Source organism: Cherax quadricarinatus, chromosome 32, assembly GCF_038502225.1.
Source record: "Cherax quadricarinatus isolate ZL_2023a chromosome 32, ASM3850222v1, whole genome shotgun sequence".
Taxonomy (NCBI): Eukaryota; Metazoa; Arthropoda; class Malacostraca; order Decapoda; family Parastacidae; genus Cherax; species Cherax quadricarinatus.
The window spans coordinates 36094046-36119403 of record NC_091323.1 but is presented as its reverse complement, the minus strand read 5'-3'; the positions used below and the strand labels follow the sequence as shown (position 1 = coordinate 36119403).

The following is a 25358-nucleotide window of genomic DNA, read 5'->3' as shown; positions in this document are numbered from 1 at the left end:
AACTTTGAATTTGAATATGTACCTAACATGAAGATACGGCGTAAGCTTCCAGTAGCCCTATAAACCCAATAATAAGGATCGGTGTAAGCTGTCAAGAGCCCTAAAAACGACTAAATTCAGATCTCGATACGGCGTATGCTGTCAGTGGCCCTGAAACCCAACAGAAGAAGAAGAAGACTAATTTCAGAGGACTTCTGCGCCAGCCTTTATCGGGTGTGGACGTCTCTCTCTCGCCTGAGTATCAGTGACAAATTTCCCTCGTTCTCTCTGCGACACTTGTCCTCATCTATTTTGGCCCGCCGGGCAGTCTACAGGAGGGGCACCTGTTCATCAGCTTACTTTTAGCCAGCTCCATTTTTCCCCCCTCAAGGGAGGTTGATGCTGGTGAGGGGCTCTTGATCTAGGGAATTGGATCTGCGCTCCAGTTCCCTGAATTGAGCCTGAATGCCTCCCATCCCCCCACATGCGCTGTATAATCATACGGGTTAGCGCTCCCCCATAATTATAATAATAATAATAATAATAATAATCCATTTTTCCGCTCTGCGGATAATTCTTTATCGGTCTTTTGTAGGAAGCCGGTTACTGAACTCTGGTGGGAGTGTGGGCGTCCCTCTCTGCTGGGGCTTGGCAAGGGCGTCCACCGGATCTAATTGGAAACATAAAGTTTCTATCTCTATTTACAAATGAACTTTTGTTCCTTTTCTCTCATCGCCCAGCCTTGGGAAACAAATTTTCCTCGTACCATCGAGAAGTCGGGCTCGATACGGCTTATGGTAACAGTGGCCCTGATAAACCAAACAAAGAAAGAGGACAGAAGACTAAAGTCAGACTTCTGCAGCAGCCTTCGTCAGGTGTGGATGTGTCGCTCTTGCCTGAGTATCAGTCACAAATATCCCTCGTTCTCTCTGGGACGTTTGTCCTCAGCTTGTACCTGTACCCGAATATACTTACTTACCTAGTTACTAGCCTACCTGTCTACCTAACCTGCTTACTTACCTAGTTACTAGCCTACCTGTCTACCTAACCTGCTTACTTACCTAGTTACTAGCCTACCTGTCTACCTAACCTGCTTACTTACCTAGTTACTAGCCTACCTTTCTACCTAACCTGCTTACTTACCTAGTTACTAGCCTACCTGTCTACCTAACCTGCTTACTTACCTAGTTACTAGCCTACCTGTCTACCTAACCTGCTTACTTACCTAACCTGCTTACTTACCTAACCTGCTTACTTACCTAACCTGCTTACTTACCTAACCTGCTTACTTACCTACCTACCTGTTTACCTACCTATTTACCTACCTATTTACCTACTTACATACCTACTTACCTACTTACATACCTACTTACCTACCTACTTACCTACCTACTTACCTACCTACCTACTTACCTACCTACCTACTTACCTACCTACCTTTTTATGTACCTACTTACGTACCTACTTACATACCTACCAACCTACTTACCTACCAACCTACTTACCTACCAACCTACTTACCTACCTACCTACTTACATACCTACCTACTTACTTACCTCCTACCTACCTACCAACCTACTTACCTACCTATCAACCTACTTACCTACCATCCTACTTACCTACCTACTTACCTACCTACCAACCTACTTACCTACCAACCTACTTACCTACCAACCTACTTACGTACCTACCTTCTTACGTACATACGTACCTACCTACCTACCTACCTACCTACCTACCTACCTACCTACCTACCTACCTACCTACTTACCTACTTACCTACCTACTTACCTACCTACTTACCTACCTACCTACCTACCTACCTACCTACCTACCTACCTACCTACCTACCTACCTACCTACCTACCTACCTACCTACTTACCTACTTACCTGCCTGCTCGCCCGCCCTACTTAACCTACTTACTTTACGTACTTTTACTTACCTACTTTTATTTACTTGCTACATCACCCACACCCGCTTCAGGAAAACTCCCTCTGTCTTACCTTCTTATTCCTGTTATAAATTACTCTTGTGCCCAGTTATCTTACAAAAAAACATGTATCAGTGTTGCCAATCATTTTCTTGTCTTAATTGATTGTTTTAATTGGATCAGATTTACCGTTTTTTATATAAAATTACGTTTTGACTTAGAATAATAAATGAACATTCCTTATAAATACAGTTACATAAATTATACATAGCAACTTATGTGTAGAGAACCCAGGATAACTCAGACTCAGATAAAGTGACTTATTACCAAAATGTAGAATATTGAGTGGGCTTTTCATGGTAGATAGCATTATTTCGTGCAAATAGTAAGTAATAGTTATATTACTTAGAAATATCAGTTTTAATGAAACCATCCTACCTATACCTAAAATAACCTAACATAACTTAACCTTACTCTGTCAATGGTCTTTATATCTGCCACAACTTTGTGTACATTCACTGTAATTGACCAGGTTAAGGTACAGGTACACACAAGTACAATTATTGTAACATATGTGTAAATTGCTGGTTTCTTTTTCTGTCTCATAAACACGCTAGATAACAGGGATATCTTGCTACTCCTACTTACACTTTGGTCACACTTCACAGACACACACATGCATATATATATACATACATCTAGGTTTTTCTCCTTTTTCTAAATAGCTCTTGTTCTTCTTTATTTCTTCTATTGTCCATGGGGAAGTGGAAAAGAATCTTTCCTCCGTAAGCCATGCGTGTCGTATGAGGCGACTAAAATGCCGGGAGCAATGGGCTAGTAACCCCTTCTCCTGTAGACATTTACTAAAAAAGAGAAGAAGAAAAACTTTATAAAACTGGGATGCTTAAATGTGCGTGGATGTAGTGCGGATGACAAGAAACAGATGATTGCTGATGTTATGAATGAAAAGAAGTTGGATGTCCTGGCCCTAAGTGAAACAAAGCTGAAGGGGGTAGGGGAGTTTCAGTGGGGGGAAATAAATGGGATTAAATCTGGAGTATCTGAGAGAGTTAGAGCAAAGGAAGGGATAGCAGTAATGTTGAATGATCAGTTATGGAAGGAGAAAAGAGAATATGAATGTGTAAATTCAAGAATTATGTGGATTAAAGTAAAGGTTGGATGCGAGAAGTGGGTTATAATAAGCGTGTATGCACCTGGAGAAGAGAGGAGTGCAGAGGAGAGAGAGAGATTTTGGGAGATGTTAAGTGAATGTATAGGAGCCTTTGAACCAAGTGAGAGAGTGATTGTGGTAGGGGACATGAATGCTAAAGTAGAAGAAACTTTTAGAGAGGGTGTGGTAGGTAAGTTTGGGGTGCCAGGTGTAAATGATAATGGGAGCCCTTTGATTGAACTTTGTATAGAAAGGTGTTTAGTTATAGGTAATACATATTTTAAGAAAAAGAGGATAAATAAGTATACAAGATATGATGTAGGGCGAAATGACAGTAGTTTGTTGGATTATGTATTGGTAGATAAAAGACTGTTGAGTAGACTTCAGGATGTACATGTTTATAGAGGGGCCACAGATATATCAGATCACTTTCTAGTTGTAGCTACACTGAGAGTAAAAGGTAGATGGGATACAAGGAGAATAGAAGCATCAGGGAAGAGAGAGGTGAAGGTTTATAAACTAAAAGAGGAGGCAGTTAGGGTAAGATATAAACAGCTATTGGAGGATAGATGGGCTAATGAGAGCATAGGCAATGGGGTCGAAGAGGTATGGGGTAGGTTTAAAAATGTAGTGCTAGTGTTCAGCAGAAGTTTGTGGTTACAGGAAAGTGGGTGCGGGAGGGAAGAGGAGCGATTGGTGGAATGATGATGTAAAGAGAGTAGTAAGGGAGAAAAAGTTAGCATATGAGAAGTTTTTACAAAGTAGAAGTGATGCAAGGAGGGAAGAGTATATGGAGAAAAAGAGAGAGGTTAAGAGAGTGGTGAAGCAATGTAAAAAGAGAGCAAATGAGAGAGTGGGTGAGATGTTATCAGCAAATTTTGTTGAAAATTAGAAAAAGTTTTGGAGTGAGATTAACAAGTTAAGAAAGCCTAGAGAACAAATGGATTTGTCAGTTAAAAATAGGAGAGGCGAGTTATTAAATGAAGAGTTAGAGGTATTGGGAAGATGGAGGGAATATTTTGAGGAATTGTTAAATGTTGATGAAGATAGGGAAGCTGTGATTTCGTGTATAGGACAAGGAGGAATAACATCTTGTAGGAGTGAGGAAGAGCCAGTTGTGAGTGTGGGGGAAGTTCGTGAGGCAGTAGGTAAAATGAAAGGGGGTAAGGCAGCCGGGATTGATGGGATAAAGATAGAAATGTTAAAAGCAGGTGGGGATATAGTTTTGGAGTGGTTGGTGCAATTATTTAATAAATGTATGGAAGAGGGTAAGGTACCTAGGGATTGGCAGAGAGCATGCATAGTTCCTTTGTATAAAGGCAAAGGGGATAAAAGAGAGTGCAAAAATTATAGGGGGATAAGTCTGCTGAGTATACCTGGTAAAGTGTATGGTAGAGTTATTATTGAAAGAATTAAGAGTAAGACGGAGAATAGGATAGCAGATGAACAAGGAGGCTTTAGGAAAGGTAAGGGGTGTGTGGACCAGGTGTTTACAGTGAAACATATAAGTGAACAGTATTTAGATAAGGCTAAAGAGGTCTTTGTGGCATTTATGGATTTGGAAAAGGCGTATGACAGGGTGGATAGGGGGGCAATGTGGCAGATGTTGCAAGTGTATGGTGTAGGAGGTAGGTTTCTGAAAGCAGTGAAGAGTTTTTATGAGGATAGTGAGGCTCAAGTTAGAGTATGTAGGAAAGAGGGAAATTATTTCCCAGTAAAAGTAGGCCTTAGACAAGGATGTGTGATGTCACCGTGGTTGTTTAATATATTTATAGATGGGGTTGTAAGAGAAGTAAATGCGAGGGTCTTGGCAAGAGGCGTGGAGTTAACAGATAAAGAATCACACACAAAGTGGGAGTTGTCACAGCTGCTCTTTGCTGATGACACTGTGCTCTTGGGAGATTCTGAAGAGAAGTTGCAGAGATTGGTGGATGAATTTGGTAGGGTGTGCAAAAGAAGAAAATTAAAGGTGAATACAGGAAAGAGTAAGGTTATGAGGATAACAAAAAGATTAGGTGATGAAAGATTGAATATCAGATTGGAGGGAGAGAGTATGGAGGAGGTGAATGTATTCAGATATTTGGGAGTGGACGTGTCAGCGGATGGGTCTATGAAAGATGAGGTGAATCATAGAATTGATGAGGGGAAAAGAGTGAGTGGTGCACTTAGGAGTCTGTGGAGACAAAGAACTTTGTCCTTGGAGGCAAAGAGGGGAATGTATGAGAGTATAGTTTTACCAACGCTCTTATGTGGGTGTGAAGCATGGGTGATGAATGTTGCAGCGAGAAGAAGGCTGGAGGCAGTGGAGATGTCATGTCTGAGGGCAATGTGTGGTGTGAATATAATGCAGAGAATTCGTAGTTTGGAAGTTAGGAGGAGGTGCGGGATTACCAAAACTGTTGTCTAGAGGGCTGAGGAAGGGTTGTTGAGGTGGTTCGGACATGTAGAGAGAATGGAGCGAAAGAGAATGACTTCAAGAGTGTATCAGTCTGTAGTGGAAGGAAGGCAGGGTAGGGGTCGGCCTAGGAAAGGTTGGAGGGACGGGGTAAAGGAGGTTTTGTGTGCGAGGGGCTTGGACTTCCAGCAGGCATGCGTGAGCGTGTTTGATAGGAGTGAATGGAGACAAATGGTTTTTAATACTTGACGTGCTGTTGGAGTGTGAGCAAAGTAACATTTATGAAGGGGTTCAGGGAAACCGGCAGGCCGGACTTGAGTCCTGGAGATGGGAAGTACAGTGCCTGCACTCTGAAGGAGGGGTGTTAATGTTGCAGTTTAAAAACTGTAGTGTAAAGCACCCTTCTGGCAGGACAGTGATGGAGTGAATGATGGTGAAAGTTTTTCTTTTTCGGGCCACCCTGCCTTGGTGGGAATCGGCCAGTGTGATAAAAAAAAAAAAATGTGTGAATTACCCAAGATAACCCAAAAAAAAGTCAGGCAAAATGATTTATTTCCATTGGGATCCTTGTCACAGGTAATGAAGCTGTAACTCTTGTTATAATTTCAAATGATGGGTTTGATACTGTTAAAGGGTTCTCAATTCTAGGAATTAGCACCACACTCTCCTTTCTTGGATCAGACATGATTGCTTTGCATTTATCAGTAATTAAGAGCAACTTTGAGTTTAGGGGCTGGCTCAATTTTAAGCTTAGAGAGAATCTGTTATGTAAATTCTCAAATATCAAGTAGAATATACATAGGGGAAGATATATCCATTGCTAGGCCCTTTTTCCCTTAAAAAAATGTAACCCAACCCAACCCAACCTAATGTGGTTTTAGAGGTAAATCCTAGGTTGGCTTATGTATAAAAATGGGTTACCAAAAAAAAAAAAAAATACTTTCTTTCCTTAGACCCAAAATATAACTGTTTCCATTACATAGCCCACTCAATATTAAAGAATTTACTCAAGCCCTGAACTCAGTATTAAATGTAATTAATTATTTTAATATCTCAGGTATAATGTTACAAGATGCCACACCACCTCAAAGTTTGGTCATTTGATAAATCTCTTACTAATGCAGACAAAGAAGATTTATTGAAACATTTTGGTGCTGGGAATGTTACACACATTTCTTGCCGAGGCCAATACACAGCTGTACTTGCTAGGTGAGTATTATTTTTTTTTTTTTAAGCCGTGTTTCTATAGGAAAAGTACATCATTTCTTGAAGGTGTTGGTTCATGTAGACATTTCTTCAGGCATGTCAAACATCTTTTAAATGTTGAAAGAGCTTGAGCATCCAGCAGGCGTGTGTGTTAGATCAGAATGAAGAAAAGTGTTAATTTGGATTTTACGTGATTTTGAAGTGCAAACAAACTAATTCGGCAGATCATTGAGTATACAATTATGGGTTATTTGACTTTCAACATTATCTGATTGCCTTGTTTGACTCAGCACCTATATGAAGAAATAATGTGTAAAAGTAAGGGGGCCATACAAAAATGATGTGACCATCCAGAGTTGATGAAAATTTGTTATACCATTGTCCATGAAAGGGCCATATAATCAGTGATCTACTGTAATTATGAAAGGATTCAGGAGATACTGGTTAGTTGGATGTGAGTGCTTGAGGTGGGAAGTACAGTGCCAGCATTCTGAAGGATGGATGGAAATGTTGCTGTTTGTAGGGTCATTTTACTTGTGGTATCCTCTCACTTCTGGCAAGACAGCTATTGAATGAATCATGTTAAATGTGTTTGTCTTTGTGTACCTCACTTTGGTAGGATATGGACACTGGAGAAGAACTGGAAACATTTTCCAAGGAATTACAGTGGAAGCAATTTATGCATTTTTAAAATATTGGATTAAGCAACCAACTTTTACTTGACCTCACTTAAAATGTAACTTAAATAAAAGATCATTTGTTTAAATATTTATTTTTTTTTTTTACTTTTTACTATACATACATTACATTAAGTACAGTACAAATAAGCTTGTGGCACATAACTCACTGGTAAATGATAATGAAACTGAAGAATTCTGTTTTTTAAATAACAGACTAGCCCCAAATAAAAATAAAGCAGGTTTTTTTTTTTGCAGTTTTAGAAATGATCAAGACTGTAAATATGCACTTCAAAAGTTGCACCAACTTAAAGTTATGGGAAGAAGACTCATGGCAGTCTACAAAGATTCTTCATTACCTCCATGCTCAGATCAGCCCCACAGGTATAACTTAAGCTCTTCTTCTACAGTATATAAGATTATAAGTCCTGGTGATGTAAAAGTGAAGTCTCATTTGAATTAACCCTTTCAGGGTCGGCAGGCCCTCTCCTAAACTTGTTCACAGGGTCGGAAATTTTTCAAAAAAAAGAAAAAAATCTAATGAAATGATAGAGAATCTTTTCCCGATCATAATGACACCAAAAGTATGAAATTTGATGGAAAACTTATGGAATTATGCTCTCGCGAAGTTAGCGGTCTCAACAGTGTTTACGCATCGGCAATTTCGCCTAATTTGTGCCCTATTTTCGGCCATTTCCAATGTACCAGTTGACAAAAATCATAACTATTTTGCTAGAACTCCATTTTTTCTAGCGAATGAGTACAAGGAACCACCCATTTACCGATTTCAACTATCCAATAAAGTGGTCAGAAATTGGCAATTTTGTCAATTTCACACAAATTTCAAAAGATGCCAATTTCCAAATAGGGTCCAGAATAAACAAGACAGATATTCCTGGCACTAAAATAACATTTTTTTTCTGTTCATTAGTCACGTCCCCAGGCCTCTCTTACATTGCTTTTGCTTTCCACTTTGAATTTTTATTCTCGCAAAAAAATAGAAGATTTGCTGTTATGCAGACTACTGCATTAGTGTAGAAATAGTATAAATAATATCAGTGCACTTGTGAAAGAATATTAGTCACCAGTTGATGTGTATTGGACGCGTGGCATGATTTGTTTACTTTTGAACTTCGGCAAAAATCGAACATTTCTGCTGCTTTGAGCTCAATTTCAAGGTACTTTTCATTGTGAAACCAATCAAAATCATCTCAATTTCTGTAATATGTCTTCCATTCTGTAACATGAGACCAGAAAAACTAGAATACAACTATAAATACCATACGAAAATACACTGCAAAGTCACTGTTTTAACCCTTTGACTGTCGCGGCCGTATATATACGTCTTACGAGGTACCGTTTTTGACGTATATATACTCATAAATTCTAGCGGCTTCAAATCAAGGAGGAGAAAGCTGGTAGGCCCACAAGTGAATGAATGGGTCTGTGGTCAGTGTGCACCACATAAAAAAAATCCTGGAGCACGCAGTGCATAATGAGAAAAAAAACTCCGACCGTTTTTTTTTTTAATTAAAATACCGACTTTGTGGTCTATTTTCGTATAGTATTTATGGTTGTATTCTCGTTTTCTTGGTCTCCTTTGATAGAATGGAAAACATATTATAGAAAAAGAGATGATTTTGATAGATTTTACTATAAAAAGAACCTGGAAATGGAGCTCAAAGTAGGGGAAATGTTTGATTTTTGCCGATGTTCAAAAGTAAACAAATGACTTCATTGTCCAATAAATGTCCAACTAGCCATTCTAATATGCAGTCATGAATGGGTTGATGTTATTTATACAGTTATTACAGTATTGGAGTAGTCTGCATAATAGTAAATCTTCTATTTTTTGTTTGAATAAAAATTTAAAATAGAAAGCAAGAGTAATATCAGAGGGGCCTGGAGACATGACTGATGAACAAAGAAAATGTTATTTTAGAGCCAGGAATGTCTGCTGTTCATTCTGGACCTTATTTTGAAATTGTCATATTTTTTAATTATCGTGAAATTGGCCAAATTGCAAATTTCTGACCATGTTATTGGGTAGTTGAAATTGGTAAATGGGCAATTTCTTGTACTCAATCGATAAAAACATGGAGTTCTAAAGAAATAGCTATGAGTTTGGTCGACTGGAACAATGGAATTAGCCGAAAATAGGGCTCAAAGTGGGCGAAATCGCCGATTTGTAAATATCGCTAAGGTCGCTAAATTCGCGAGAGTGTAATTCCATCAGTTTTCCATCAAATTTTGTTTTTTTGGTGTCATTACAATCGGGAAAAGATTCTCTATCATTTCATAAGAAAAAATAATTTTTTTTTTTTGAAATTTTGCGACACCAGGAGACACCTCAGGATTGGGGGTTGCGACAGTCAAGGGGTTAAAGCAAAAACACGGTCGGAGTTTTTTTTTTATTATTATGCACTGTGTGCTGCAGATTCTTTTTTATACTGTGCAAACTGACCACATAGACCCATTCTTTCATATGTAGGCCTACCAGCTTTCTCTCCCTAGATTTGAAGGCACTAGAATTTATGCGTACAAGTACAGCACCAACCCTGATGTGCAAGCCGTATTAGTATGGCACCAACCCTGAAAGGGTTAAAACAGGTGCTTACCAAGACAAACCTTTAATAAAAGAAAATTTGTTCAGTAATAGTTGGATAATATTTAACAGTATGGGAAAGAATAAAAAGGTCCTGGAGTTTACCTGGAGAGAGTTCCGGGGGTCAACGCCCCCGCGGCCCGGTCTGTGACCAGGCCTCTTGGTGGATCAGAGTCTGATCAACCAGGCTGTTACTGCTGGCTGCACGCAAACCAACGTACGAGCCACAGCCCGGCTGGTCAGGAACCGACTTTAGGTGCTTGTCCAGTGCCAGCTTGAAGACTGCCAGGGGTCTGTTGGTAATCCCCCTTATGTATGCTGGGAGGCAGTTGAACAGTCTCGGGCCCCTGACACTTATTGTATGGTCTCTTAACGTGCTAGTGACACCCCTGCTTTTCATTGGGGGGATGTTGCATCGTCTGCCAAGTCTTTTGCTTTCGTAGTGAGTGATTTTCGTGTGCAAGTTCGGTACTAGTCCCTCTAGGATTTTCCAGGTGTATATAATCATGTATCTCTCCCGCCTGCATTCCAGGGAATACAGGTTTAGGAACCTCAAGCGCTCCCAGTAATTGAGGTGTTTTATGCGCGCCGTGAAGGTTCTCTGTACATTTTCTAGGTCAGCAATTTCACCTGCCTTGAAAGGTGCTGTTAGTGTGCAGCAATATTCCAGCCTAGATAGAACAAGTGACCTGAAGAGTGTCATCATGGGCTTGGCCTCCATCCTGTCATTTTTCTAGCAGATGCGATTGATACAATGTTATGGTCCTTGAAGGTGAGATCCTCCGACATGATCACTCCCAGGTCTTTGACGTTGGTGTTTCACTCTATTTTGTGGCCAGAATTTGTTTTGTACTCTGATGAAGATTTAATTTCCTCATGTTTACCATATCTGAGTAATTGAAATTTCTCATCGTTGAACTTCATATTGTTTTCTGCAGCCCACTGAAAGATTTGGTTGATGTCCGCCTGGAGCCTTGCAGTGTCTGCAATGGAAGACACTGTCATGCAGATTCGGGTGTCATCTGCAAAGGAAGACACGGTGCTGTGGCTGACATCCTTGTCTATGTCAGATATGAGGATGAGGAACAAGATGGGAGCGAGTACTGTGCCTTGTGGAACAGAGCTTTTCACCGTAGCTGCCTCGGACTTTACTCTGTTGACTACTACTACTCTGTGTTCTGTTAGTGAGGAAATTATAGATCCATTGACCGACTTTTCCTGTTATTCCTTTAGCACGCATTTTGTGCGCTATTACGCCATGGTCACACTTGTCGAAGGCTTTTGCAAAGTCTGTATATATTACATCTGCATTCTTTTTGTCTTCTAGTGCATCTAGGACCTTGTCGTAGTGATCCAATAATGGTCCAAGTCGGACTGAAATGTCATTGCAGGTTATTTGTGTATTTAACTATATACTCTACTATAGTATTTACCAGGTCATATTCTTTAATAGATGATATAGTATTTTATAATGAGTTTCTCTAATTCATTTAATTATTTATTTAGTGTATATTACCTAACAGCTAATGCTTTATTGTTTGTGTTTTTGTCAGTCATTTAAGGAAGTTCTTAAACCAACCTGTAACAAATGATTGTAAATACATACCCTATCATAAAGTTATCATTTGAAATATAATATAACTTAGTTATAACAAGACTGGAACAGAAAACTCCAGCAGGCTTTTATCTCTTCCAAAGTACTAGAAATAATTTATACTTTTCATGATGCTTACCTTTAATGAGTTTAGAGTGCTTGCTGAATGCACAAGAGGCCAGGTCGTACCTCATTGCTAACTTTCATTACTTATGGTGACTTTTAACCTATTCAGATAAACAAACCTGTCCCTAAAAGGTCACAGATTCATTGAAGATTTAAACTTTGAATATTAATTTCTTGCCATGCTCTTTGTAAGGAGCAGCCATTGATGCCACAGAAGTAAAAACTACAGATCACAGTAACCACTGAAACATAGTACTGTAGAATACCTAACAGCAGAGATTGCATTCCTTACAATGCAAAGAGCAAGTAGAGTTCTTTCACATGTAATATGACATATCAGCACTTGCTACTACATTTTATACCATAACGTATTTTGCAAATCTGTGCATGATTTGCCATGTTTCTTGTTTATAGAAACTATACATAGTTATGGATAGTATTGACATTGCTTGATTGTTTCAGATCTCAGGAGGAAACCAAGATAAATATACCAAGCCGTCAAGAGAAGATAAAGCAAAAAATACGTGAATTTGAGTCTCATCTAAGTGCACTTGGGCCAAATATAGGCTTCAGTCATCCGATACCACCAAACTTAAGGTGCATTTTTTTGTATACTGGTATTATTGATACCTATATATATTGCTTTTAGCAATGTCATTTACATTATTTTCCTTTAAAGTTCTGGTGCTAACAAGTAGTGTACAAAAATTTCATTATATTTCAGGTATGTGTATCCTCCACCTTCACCATCTGTTATAGCCAACATAGCACAGACACTTGTAGTTGTTCCCAAGTTTTACACTCAAGTCTTACATCTAATGAATAAGATGAATCTTCCAACTCCTTTTGAATCAGTTACTAAGATAACACCACTTTATGCAAAAGTTTTAAACTTGATGGGTTACCATATAAATAGTAAGGAAGAGGAATCAGCTCTAAATGGGAATGAAGAAAATATATTTAATGAAGGATTAAATTCTAATGAGGGTGTTCATCATGAAGACAAGGAAAATTATAAAAGTGATGAAGAAGACACATCAGAGACAGAGTCTGAATTGGAAAGTGAAGGGAATGATTCAATGGATAAGCAACAGAAAACACCTTTACCCATTAAGAGGAAACTCAAGCCAAGAAATGTTATTAATAAGAAACCCAAACTATCCTTGTTAAAGCAGACCTGTGTATCTCATCCTCGGAATTCTGAATCAACTTCGGTGAAGGATGTGTTTGAGGCCAGTGAAAGTCTTGGGGCAAAGAAATTGCAGATGAGGTTGGAGGGAACAGTTCTCCCACAGGCACAGTTAGAGGAGAGAAATTGTTCTCAGCCAGGAGGTTTTGGAAAGATTGAATCTTCTACAGACTCTAGGGTGACAGCAGATGATATGGTTGAGTGGAAGAGGGCATCTACAAAATACATAACTAAAGAAGATTTACAAGCCAACATGGTTAGCAAAGCAGGTGAGATACACATTTCAGCAGCTGAATTAATTATCTTACCAAGCTTATGCATTACATAAATACAGTAGAAAAAACTGTTTTGTATATTTGGCTTTTGCTTTTCTGGCCTCATAGAATGGGTAACATTATATTTTGACACTAAGGTGAATGGAAAACAATGTTAATAACATAAATATATTTTTAACACCAGTCATTTTCTTTCAAGGCAGGATGTCCCAGGAGAACCAAAGTCACCATCACCCATTCTTTCTTTCCAAAAGTGCACAGTCAAATAAAATATCACCCTGATGACTGTAAGGTTCACTAGGTTATTCCATACATGAATTAATTTATAGCTTTTTTTTTTCAGATTGGCCTTTGTTAACGGTATTCAAAAATTACCAGCCAGGTGCACCATCTACTAAATTATACATAAAAAATTTAGCTAAAACAACAAGTGAAGAAAATCTGAAATATATATATGGCCGTTATATATTTTGGCAAAATGATGAAGAATCTAGTTTGTAAGTATTTGTTCAAAATCTGTATTTCAGTTTAGTGATAAATTTTTCAGTAGTTTATATGAATACATATAGTCGGACTTGAGTCCTGGAAATGGGAAGTACAATGCCTGCACTTTAAAGGAGGGGTTTGGGATATTGGCAGTTTGGAGGGATATGTTGTGTATCTCTATACATATATGCTTCTAAACTGTTGTATTCTGAGCACCTCTGCAAAAGCAGTGATAATGTGTGAGTGTGGTGAAAGTGTTGAATGATGATGAAAGTATTTTCTTTTTGGGGATTTTCTTTCTTTTTTTTGGGTCACCCTGCCTCGGTGGGAGACGGCCGACTTGTTGAAAAAAAAAAAAAAAATAAGTGCCTTTTTGTCAAAAAGTCATTCATTAATTTGTAATTGAAATTTAAAAAGTAAAAGGAGAGTGAGATTTAATGAAAATTTTGGAAGTAAATTATTCATTACAGTAATTTTTAGGACAATTGATATTGTAGTAAAAAAATTAATCCCTTCTGATTTAATCTTTTTTTCTTCATATTCTCTCATCCTTTATTTATATTTCAGAATTGTACAGAATTAAATGTTTGCTCTTGAATGCTTCATTTTGCTATAGGTATAACACCAATGAAAATGGTTTAGAGTTTGCAATAAATAGTGTATAGCCCATAGTTTAAGGTTGACAATAAACAGTGTATACCCCATTGATCTTAGCATGGAATGTATTCCTGGGAAATGTTGCTCAAAGGCTTGGTTTAACACTGTAAATAATGGTTGACCTCTGAATCCTGTCCCTACACCCAGTATATGTACAATACTTACAGTACATTAAACAAATCTCAGTCAAATAATGTCCTCATCCTCTTCTCTCTTGTGTCACCTCCACTAAGTTATCCATAGACATATACTTTTCCTCAGTTTTAATCATAAAATCATAAGAAAAAAAGTGTTAATTGTTCATTGTTAAGCTCAGAATCATTAACAAAAATTGTTCACTGTATATTGAATACATACAATGATCATTTGGTTATACTACATAAACCTAACATTTCCCCACACCAAAATATGGAAAATAATGCATTTAATAAAAATGGAGAAAAATATAATTGAAATGTATGAAAAAATTGTGAAAATTAATTTCTTAACCAGCATATATGAAATAAATGTTCAGAGCAGAATCTTGGGACATCATCATTGCACAGTGAATGTAGACAATAAACTGTCATTTGTTAGATACTGTACACAAAAAAAAAGTAACAAATGTTTTTTTTCAGATTCTCTATTCGTCTCATGAAAGAGGGCCGGATGAAGGGACAAGCCTTTGTAACATTTCCATCAATAAAGCAAGCAAGTGAAGCCTTAGAGGACACCAATGGCTTTATCCTAAATGATAAGCCAATGGTTGTGGTATATGGAAAGGTTAAGAAAACCTGATTGATCATCCCAGTAATTATTTGCTACATAATTTTATATTTATCTTTTCATTCAGTTTTGTAAGAGGATAAGTTTTTACATTTTTTTAGTATATGTATATATATATGTATAGTAGTATGTATGTAGGTTGGTGCAGTGAAGTGTAATGAAGACTGATCAACGAGATTAAAACCCATGAGACAAAAATGAGGAAGAATGGTACTCTGTATGTTTTGACCTGCAGATGAGGTCCTCTGGAGCTGGTACAAAGAAATAGGAAGAGAGATCAAATATTTATAGTGGTAAGGAGAGTGGGAGTGACATTTCTTGGGTCCTCAAGGTGTTTGATAGCATCTCATAAAAGGCTAAAAGGTACTCGGATGACCTTTCATATTGGAATGTCCTTATATGAGAGTCTTTTTATGACATAATATGGTATGAGCATAAGAGCAGAGGAATTGAGGTACATTGCATTAATCCTGCTGTCCATGCTAGACTGGTCCTGTCCATCACACTAAATGGTAGCCCTGGTTTAAAGGGTTGCTGTTACTAGTGTCAGGGCTATTTTTGTGTGTCTGCTTGATTGAACTTGGTGTTGGGATGTGTTTTTTAACCCTTAAACGGTCCAAACAGAGCGACGTTCAAATTCGTATTGCTACAAAAGTAGATCTACTTTTTTTTACATATTTTCAAATATAACAAAAAAAAAGTAGATAAAAGTATTTTTTACATTTTTTCAAATGTAAAACAAAAAAGATTTACATTTTTTTACATACTTTCAGATGTTGAAAAAACGTATATATACGTTTGGACCATTTAAGGGTTAATGTGTATGTGGTCGTTACATCTGGTTTGTAGTTTTCTGTTGAAATTTTAAAGGCTTAAGTATCACCTCAATTGATTTTCATTTGTATGGGTGTTCCATCCTGTAACTGATGTTAGCTCCATCACAGGTATGGAACAAATTTTTTGTGTTGGAGCACTGCACAACTTTCTTGACCATACCTGACTGAGCTTATGTTCAATCATTCTAGTCTCAAGATTCAGAAATATCTTGATGGACTGGTATGACTAATTTTGCAGCACTATTGTCTTCATTTTTGCTTTGCTGGATTTTTGGTTTTAAAGTAGCTTTAGCTAACTTTGCTTATTCATGTTTGGAGAATTGTGTTCTGACTGTCTTTTGGTCCCAGAGGCTGGGGCTGCATATCCTCAAAGCTGTAGAAAAAGTTGGAAACTGTTCTTTTCTTTATTTGTGAGGAGTGATGACTAATGAACTGGCTGTAATTGACAAGTGTGTATGGGTTTATTGTATGCTGTAAATTCCAAACCCACAAATAGTTACAAAAATTTTATTAAAGAGGAAACAAACACATAGATAAGGACCAACATATTCTTTCATATCAAGATATTTTCTGAATACACAGAGAGTACAAATAGGGAAATTGCAAAATTTAACAATTTGGTTAAATGTGCCCAGCAAATGATGATGGAAAATCCAAGAACACACCCAGATCCTGTACTGATTTGACAGGCTGCTTACTGATAGTGTCTTAATCAAATGCACCAAAACCTCCACTCTGGATTTCTCTTGAGATTTTTCCTTGTTTAGTTTCAAATTTTCTGTTTGTCATCCCCCCCTCAAGGGAGGTTCCTTGATGCTGGTGAGGGGCTCTTGATCTAGGGAACTGGATCTGTGCTCCAGTTCCCTGAATTGAGCCTGAATACCTTCCATCTCCCCCCCCCGATTTGCTGTATAATCCTACAGGTTTAGCGCTCCTCCATTATTATAATAATGTTTGTCATCCAAGTTCCAATATCCAGTAAGAGAACTAAAACAGTTTTGCATCCATGTTCAGAATTCATATGTAGACCTATGTATCATCAACTGAAAAACATTCAACCTCATGGGGATCCAACAGTACTACTAACATAATTGCAATACCAGTCCAAGAACAGAACCCTGAGAAATGCCATGGGGCAATGGAGGTGGCTCAGATACAGTCAGTGATTACTATATGATATGACCGACCAGAAAGATTTAATTTCTGAAGACAGTGCAGCATTCTCGATGCCACAGATAAAAAGATGACTAATCAGTAATCCATGATCAGTAGTATCATGCAGCCAAGATACCCAATGAAATTAGTAGCATTGTATCTGCTAACCAAGTGTTCAGTACCAAAGCATTGTAAACCTTACACAAATCCATCTCACTTGAATGAAATGGTCAGTTTGCTAAACTGTACACATGGTAAGACATGACTGCTGCAAAAAAAGAAGCAATTGATCTAGATCATAGCACATTTAAACAGTTTTGTAGCTTGACATGTTTTCCAAATCAAGAGAAGACTTCTTGAGGAGCAGACAAACAAAAGCCCTTTTCATTGACTGTAGAGAACATTTGCTTTGAAAACAATAACTGATCAGCTCATTAATGAAAAGAACAGAAAATTCATGTACAATCAACATCACTGAAACATAGGATCTTTTGCAGAATGCCTTATTAGAACTTCTAATATACCTCAGAACTTGAAAACTGAAGTGACCCCCGTGGCCTGGCTGGCAAAGTTCTCGCTTCACACGCAGAAGGCCCGGGTTCGATTCCCGGTGGGGTAGAAACATTTCGATGCATTTCCTTACACCTGTTGTCCTGCTCACCTAGCAGCAAATAGGTACCTGGGTTAACGTTAGTCAACTGGTGTGGGTCGCATCTTGGGGGACAAGATTGAGAACCCCCAATGGAAATAAGACAGACAGTCCTCGATGATGCACCATCTTTCATGGATTATCTTGGGTGGCTAACCCTCTGGGGCTAAAAATCCAAACAAAATCTTGTGTTATCTTAACTGAAAAAAAGTAATCCATGATACATTACATGCCAGAATAGTTAGTTACAGAGAGCAACAAAAAAAAGTTTCAAATGACACAAGGAGCTTACTGTATCAAATTTCATGCAACAGCTGTAATGTAATGTACCTGGGGGAAACTTGCAGGCATCTTGGGACTAGGATAATTGAACACAAACCCTCAGTCTGGTATGGTCAAAGTTTTGCACTCTTGAAACACATTAAAAATTCACACTAAAGTCAACTAGGATGGCATTAGCATCACTTACTAGATGAGACATATACAAATTTAAATCAGTTGAAGCAACACTAATTCAAGCTATACCTTAACCCTTAAATGGTCCAAACATATATATATGTTTTTTCAACATCTGAAAGTATGTAAAAAAATGTAGATCTTCTTTTTTGTTTTACATTTGAAAACATGTAAAAAAAACTTTTATCAACATTTTTTTTTTGTTATATTTGAAAATATGTAAAAAAAAGTAGATCTACTTTTGTAGCACTACGAATTTGAACGTTGATCTCTTTGGACCGTTTAAGGGTTAATGAGGCATTCATGCAGCAATAGTCTAAACACCCTCACATCACACCCTTAAATAAGGGCTACCATTTAGATTGTGATGGAGAGGATCAGTTTAACATGGGACATTAGAATTAATGCTGTGCTCCTCAGTTCCTTTTTCTCTTACATTCATAGCATATTATGATACAAAACAATTACCAAGAAACTTTCACACTCCTGTATATAGACATTCCACCAAGAGATCATCCGAATCACCTTCATATTCCAAAGTTTGCCTGTCATAAGATGTTGAGCACCTGAAGGATGCAAGAAGTTCTTCTCTCTCTCACCTTACTGATATAAATATTCTGTCTTCTGTATCTGCTAAAGAGAACCTCAGCTGCAGTTAGAAATATGAAGACTATCTTTCTTCCTCCTTTTCTCATGGGTTTCCTCTTATGTATATCAGTAAACTCAGCTTAACAGACTTTGGAAATACACTATAAAATCTGCTGGGTTGATTTATTTAAGAACAGTTGACAGTCTGTTGTTTATGGGTTTGTCCATTATTGTTATCACAGAAAAACAGTCTAAGCTGTGCTGGCTGATCCGGCCACCTGCTCTTCCTTATTAGTCTGCTAAATTGAAAGTTTACTTGTGTATTAACCCCTAAACGATCCAAACGTATATATACGTTTTTACCACTAGCGCCCCAAACGTATATAGTATACGTTTTAATTTTCCTGCCTCCAAATTTGGCATGATTGGCCTGAGATGCCTGGTCAGCATAGAATGGGTCTTAACACTCGGTGTGCACCATATTAAAAGAATCTGGGACCACTTAGAACCTTGTGGGAGCGCCAGTTAAATTGAGTGCCAGCTCGAGCAAACAGTGTGGCAGACACCATGGATTCACTAATATTAACACTCCCCTTTTAAGAGGAAAGTGATGTTAACCCCAAGTTTAGGGTCTATCTCTGTCTGTCTATCTGTCCCTGTATCTGTATGTCTCTATCTGTCTCTCTCTCTCTCTCTCTTTTTATCTGTCTCACAGGTACACACAAATTCAATTATACTTCTTCTTTCTTCCTCCTGCCCCTTCCTTCTTCCTTCTTCTTCTTCTATACTCCCATGTATCCAAAACATTGCTGGGACCTATAATTATTTTTTTTATTAACACATCAGCAGATTCCCACCAGGGCAGGGTGGCCCGAAAAAGAAAAACTTTCATCATTCACTCCATCACTGTCTTGCCAGAAGGGTGCTTTACACTACAGTTATAAAACTGCAACATTAACACCCCTCCTTCAGAGTGTAGACACTGTACTTCCCATCTCCAGGACTAAAGTCCGGCCTGCCGGTTTCCCTGAATCCCTTCATAAATGCTACTTTGCTCACACGCCAACAGCACGTCAAGTATTAAAAACCATACGTCTCCATTCACTCCTATCAAATACACTCTTGCACGTTTGCTGGAAGTCCAAGCCCCTTGCACACAAAACCTCTTTTACCCCCTCCCTCCAACCCTTCCTAGGCCGACCCCTACACCGCCTTCCCTCCACTACAGATTTATACACTCTCGAAGTCATTCTGTTTTGTTCCATTCTATATGTCCGAACCACCTCAACGACCCCTCCTCAGCCCTATGGATAATAGTTTTGGTAATCCCACACCTTCTAATTTCTGAACTACGAATTTTCTGCTTTATATTCACACCACACATTGCCCTCAGACATGACATCTCCACTGCCTCCAGCCTTCTCCTTGTTGCAACATTCATCACCCATGCTTCACACCCATATAAGAGTGTTGGTACAACTATGCTCTCATACATTCCCCTTTTTGCTTCCACAAAGTTCTTTGTCTCCACAGACTCATAAGTGCACCATTCACCCTTTTCCCCTCATCAATTCTGTGATTCACCTCATCCTTCATAGACCCATCTGCTGACACGTCCACTCCTAAATATCTGAATACATTCACCTCCTCCATACTCTCTCCCTCCAATCTGATATCCAGTCTTTCGTCACCTAATCTTTTTATCCTCATAACATTACTCTTTCCTATATTCACTTTTAATTTTCTTCTTTTACATACCCTATCAAATTCATCCGCCAACCTCTTCAGAATCTCCCAAAAGCACCATGTCATCAGCAAAGAGCAACTGTGACAACTCCCACTTTGTGTTTGATTCTTTATCTTTTAACTGCACACCTCTTGCCAAGACCCTAGCATTCACGTCTCTTACAACCCCATCTATAAATATATATTGAACAACCATGGTGACATCACACATCCTTGTCTAAGGCCTACTTTTACTGGGAAATAATCTCCCTCTCTCCTACATACTCTAACCTGAGCCTCACTATCCTCGTAAAAGATCTTCACTGCTTTCAGTAACCTACCTCCTATACCATACACCTGCAACATCTGCCACATTGTCCCCCTATCTACCCTGTCATATGCCTTTTCTAAATCCATAAATGCCACAAAAACCTCTTTACCCATATCTAAATACTGTTCACCTATATGTTTCACCGTAAACACTTGGTCTACACACCCCCTACCTTTCCTAAAGCCTCCTTGTTCCTCTACTATCCTACTCTCCGTCTTACTCTTAATTCTTTCAATAATAACTCTACCATACACTTTACCAGGTATACTCAACAGACTTATCCCCCTATAATTTTTGCACTCTCTTTTATCCCCTTTGCCTTTATACAAAGGAACTATGCATGCTGTCTGTCAATCCCTAGGTACCTTACCCTCTTCCATACATTTATTAAATAATAGCACCAAGCACTCCAAAACTATATCCCCTCCTGCTTTTAACATTTTTATCTTTATCTCATCAATCCCAGCTGCCTTACCTCCTTTCATTCTACCCACTGCCTCACGAACTTCCCCCACACTCACAACTGGCTCTTCCTCACTCCTACAAGATGTTACTCCTCCTTGCCCTATACACAAAATCACAGCTTCCCATCTTCATCAACATTTAACAATTCCTCAAAATATTCCCTCCATCTTCCCGATACCTCTAACTCTTCATTTAATAACTCTCCTCTCCTATTTTTAACTGTCAAATCCATTTGTTCCCTAGGCTTTCTCAACTTATTAATCTCACTCCAAAACTTTTTCTTATTTTCAATAAAATTTGTTGATAACATCTCACCCACTCTCTCATTTGCTCTCTTTTTACATTGCTTCACCACTCTCTTAACCTCTCTGTTTCTCTCCATATACTCTTCCCTCCTTGTATCACTTCTACTTTGTAAAAACCTCTCATATGCTAACTTTTTCTCCCTTACTACTCTCTTGACATCATCATTCCACCAATCGTTCTTCCCTCCTGCACCCACTTTCCTGTAACCACAAACTTCTGCTGAACACTCTAACACTAAATTCTTAAACCTACCCCTTACATGTTCGACCCCATTGCCTATACTCTCACTAGCCCATCTATCCTCCAATAGTTGTTTATATCTTACCCTAACTGCCTCCTCTTTTAGTTTATACACCTTCACCTCTCTCTTACTTGCTGCTGCTATTTTCCTCATATCCAGTCTACCTTTTACTCTCACTGTAGCTACAACTAGAATACTTGTATATATTCCTAGACAATAGTAAATGACCAAGGCAGGTGTAATATATATTCCTAGATAATAGTAAATGACCAAGGCAGGTATAAATGTCCACCTGTCAATGTGTTTGTGACAATTTGAGTGCAATTTCAATACCTAATATTAGTGTCATAACAAAAGTTGGTCATGAAATGCCAAGAACTACAATATATTGTTATTATCAGAACATAAAAAGTATACAAAATAATATAGAAATGAGAAAAAATGGTATATCGGCAACACTTCCTCAAGTGGCAGGACTCAATGTTGCCATCAGGTGAGCATTAAGTGCCAACTTTGCAGCCTCATATCTCAGTAAGTACTAACCCTAATTTTTTTATTTTAATCTTATAACACGTAGAAAATTTTTCTCTTTATTTCAATGAAAAAAAAAAAAGATTTTTTTATTTTTCAAAATATTAGGGGCACTGGGGGAGAGAACGTATATATACGTTTGGACCGTTTAGGGGTTAACATATATTTTGTTAGTGATTAGTTGGAAACAGTTTCTGAACATATAAATTTATTCAGAATTTTCTGTTTTATTTTTACCTCTTAGGGTAAAGCTATCAAGAGAGCTTATGGTGTGTCATCTCTGAAACAGGCCCTTCTCAGTTTTACTCCTTCAATGGGCTGCTTTGATGCTGCTTAATTAAGAGCTCCTAATACAGGGAACTGGAGCTACTACCTTTCCATTCCACAAATCAAACCAGATTGCCTCAGGTGATGTATGACCCATGGGTTTAGTGCTTCCCCATGAATAATAATTTGTAATTTACAAGTTATACAGTCTTCCTGCACCCCTTATTTCCTCAGTAAAGGCAGGCCCCACTTTACAGCCTTTCAATGATGCAGCAGTTTTCAATTATACCCATTCTTCATTTATTCAGACTTTCTGCAATAAATATATTTACCACTCACTATAAGCTAAGGACAAAAATATTCTAAGGTAATGTGTGTACTGTATATGAATTTTTTTAGACCTAGCTATATTGCTCACTCAATATATGATAGTGTAAACATGTTATCAGGCTTTTATATGCATTTGAGTGAAAAAAGGCTTTGATTCACTTTATAGCAATTTTTGCCTTACAGCAATACCCCAGAACCTAACCTTCTGTTTAAGCACGGCCCTCCTGTACTGTATTTCACACCCATACAACAGTGTTGGCACTACTAAACACTGGTACTTTCTATTTTTTATGCGTGTATAAGGTTGTCTCCACAGATGTCTCAATGCACTGCCCACCTCTTTTTTTTCTTTGTCAATTTTATAGTTCACCTCATCTTTCATATTATATTTATGGGGGAGTGCTAAACCCATAGGGGTCATACAGCACTAAGGGGAATGGGAGTCATTCAGATTCAATCCAAGGGGCAGCAAGTTCAATTCCTTGGGTCAAGAGCTCCTTACTGATATCAATGAATCTCTTAAAGGGTGATCTTTCATAGATGTATCTGTTGACAAGTCCGCTCCTAAATATTTGAACACATTTGCCTAAGGGCAATGTGTGGTGTAAACATTATGCAGAAAATTCAGAGTGTGGAAATTAGGAGAAGGTGTGGAGTTAATAAAAATATTATTCAGAGGGCTGAAGAGGGGTTGTTGAGGTGGTTTGGCCATTTAGAGAGAATGGATCAAAGAATGACATGGAGAGTGTATAAATCTGTAGGAGAAGGAAGGCGGGGTAGGGGTTGTCCTCGAAAAGGTTGGAGGGAGGGGGTAAAGGAGGTTTTGTGGGCGAGGGGCTTGGACTTCCAGCAAGCGTGCATGAGCATGTTAGGAGTGAATGGAGACGAATGGTATTTGGGAACTGACGAGCTGTTGGAGTGTAAGCAGAGTAATATTTAGTGAAGGGATTCAGGGAAACCAGTTATTTTATATAGCCAGACTCTAGTCCTGGAAATGAGAAGTACAATGCCTGAACTTTAAAGGAGGGGTTTAGGATATTGGCAGTTTAGAGGGATATGTTGTGTATCTTTATACGTATATACTTCTAAACTGTTGTATTCTGGGCACCTCTGCAAAAACAGTGATTATGTGTGAGTGTAAGTGTTGAATGATGAAAGTATTTTCTTTTTGGGGATTTTTTTTCTTTCTTTTTGGGTCACCCTGCCTCGGTGGGAGATGGCCGACTTGTTAAAAAAAAAAAAAATTGCCTTTCCTCTATACCCCTTCTCTCCAGTATTTCATTGCCTTGATTTTTTGTTACTATCACCTTACTCTTTCCTGTGTTCACTTTTAATTTCCTTTTATATAATCTCCCAAGTTCCTCCACCAACCTTTGCAACTTCTCTTCAGAATCTCCCAAAAGAACCATGTTATGGCAAAAAATCAACTGTGACAACTTTCACTCTGAATCAAATTTGTTCCATTTTAATTACACACCTCTTCCCAACCCCCAAGCATTCACTATTTTTTATAACCCCTTCTATAAATTTGCTAAACAGCCATGATATCATGCATCCCTGTCAAAGGCCAACATTTACTGGAAAATAATTTACCTCTCTTCTACATATCCTTGTTGTCCGCATGGATAATAAGCACTAAATCCAAGTCATACAACACTGCAGGGATGTGCTAAAGAATATATATGGAGGTCAGAGACTATCCACATAACAGCTCTTCACTGTCTCTTCATAACAAAAAATTACTGGTAGCTTCTAATAAACAATCAAGCTAAGCACTAAACCCAAAAGGGTTATAAGCTTTTTTTTTTTTTTTTTTATAATTATAATCATGGGGGGGAGCAATAAACCTGTAGGATTATACAGTATAAGCTTCTAATGAAGGTAATTGTACAAGTGTTTTTCAATAAAAAAAAATTTTGTTATAGTCCTACATGTACTGAACAGGCCCAATTAACTCCCATTATATTATTATTATTATTATTATTATTATAAAAAAGAAGTGCTAAACCACAAGGGCTATACAGCGGTGCCTCTTCAAGGGGGGCTCCTTGGCGTGAAGAGGCTCTTGGTCTGAGGAATTAGACCTGTCGGTCTCCTTCCTCAGACCGAACCTAATTACCCCCCAATCCCCCCCTTCCCTATCCCATCCTCCCCTTTTCCCTTTCCTCCTCCCCCTCCCCACCCCTCCCTTTTGCCCTTCCTCTTTTTGGCCTTTGGAATTTTTCCCACAGGCGCGCTAGTTCCCAGGTAGGGGAAAGGGTTCCAGGGTCCATCCCATTCCGTTGAGGTTCTTGGTGGTGACGTAGTTTGCTGTGGAATCTGGATCGCCTGGGGATGTCCCGATCCCTCTCCGGTATCCCGGAGTGGCTTTGGGTGTCTTTCGGGCGACGGGTGTATCTCTGCAAGCCACCTTTCGGATT

The 25358-nt window shown here is 38.4% G+C and overlaps 1 protein-coding gene across 2 annotated transcripts; it reads left to right on the top strand.

Moving 5' to 3' along the window:
• The first annotated feature begins 223 nt into the window (after window positions 1-223).
• On the top strand, window positions 224-24238 carry LOC128690107 (RNA-binding region-containing protein 3). Of its 2 annotated transcripts, none has more exons than XM_070090701.1 (8): window positions 224-854; window positions 6536-6687; window positions 7620-7745; window positions 12149-12283; window positions 12411-13144; window positions 13494-13647; window positions 14911-15055; window positions 22586-24238. In XM_070090701.1, the coding sequence occupies exons 2-8, from the start codon at window positions 6551-6553 to the stop codon at window positions 22676-22678; spliced, it is 1524 nt and encodes a 507-aa protein (XP_069946802.1). In that variant the 5' UTR covers window positions 224-854; window positions 6536-6550; the 3' UTR covers window positions 22679-24238. The 2 variants fall into 2 exon arrangements, with proteins under 2 accessions (XP_069946802.1, XP_069946803.1); XM_070090702.1 differs by having other exon boundaries at window positions 226-854; window positions 14911-15082.
• The last annotated feature ends 1120 nt before the right edge of the window (window positions 24239-25358 follow it).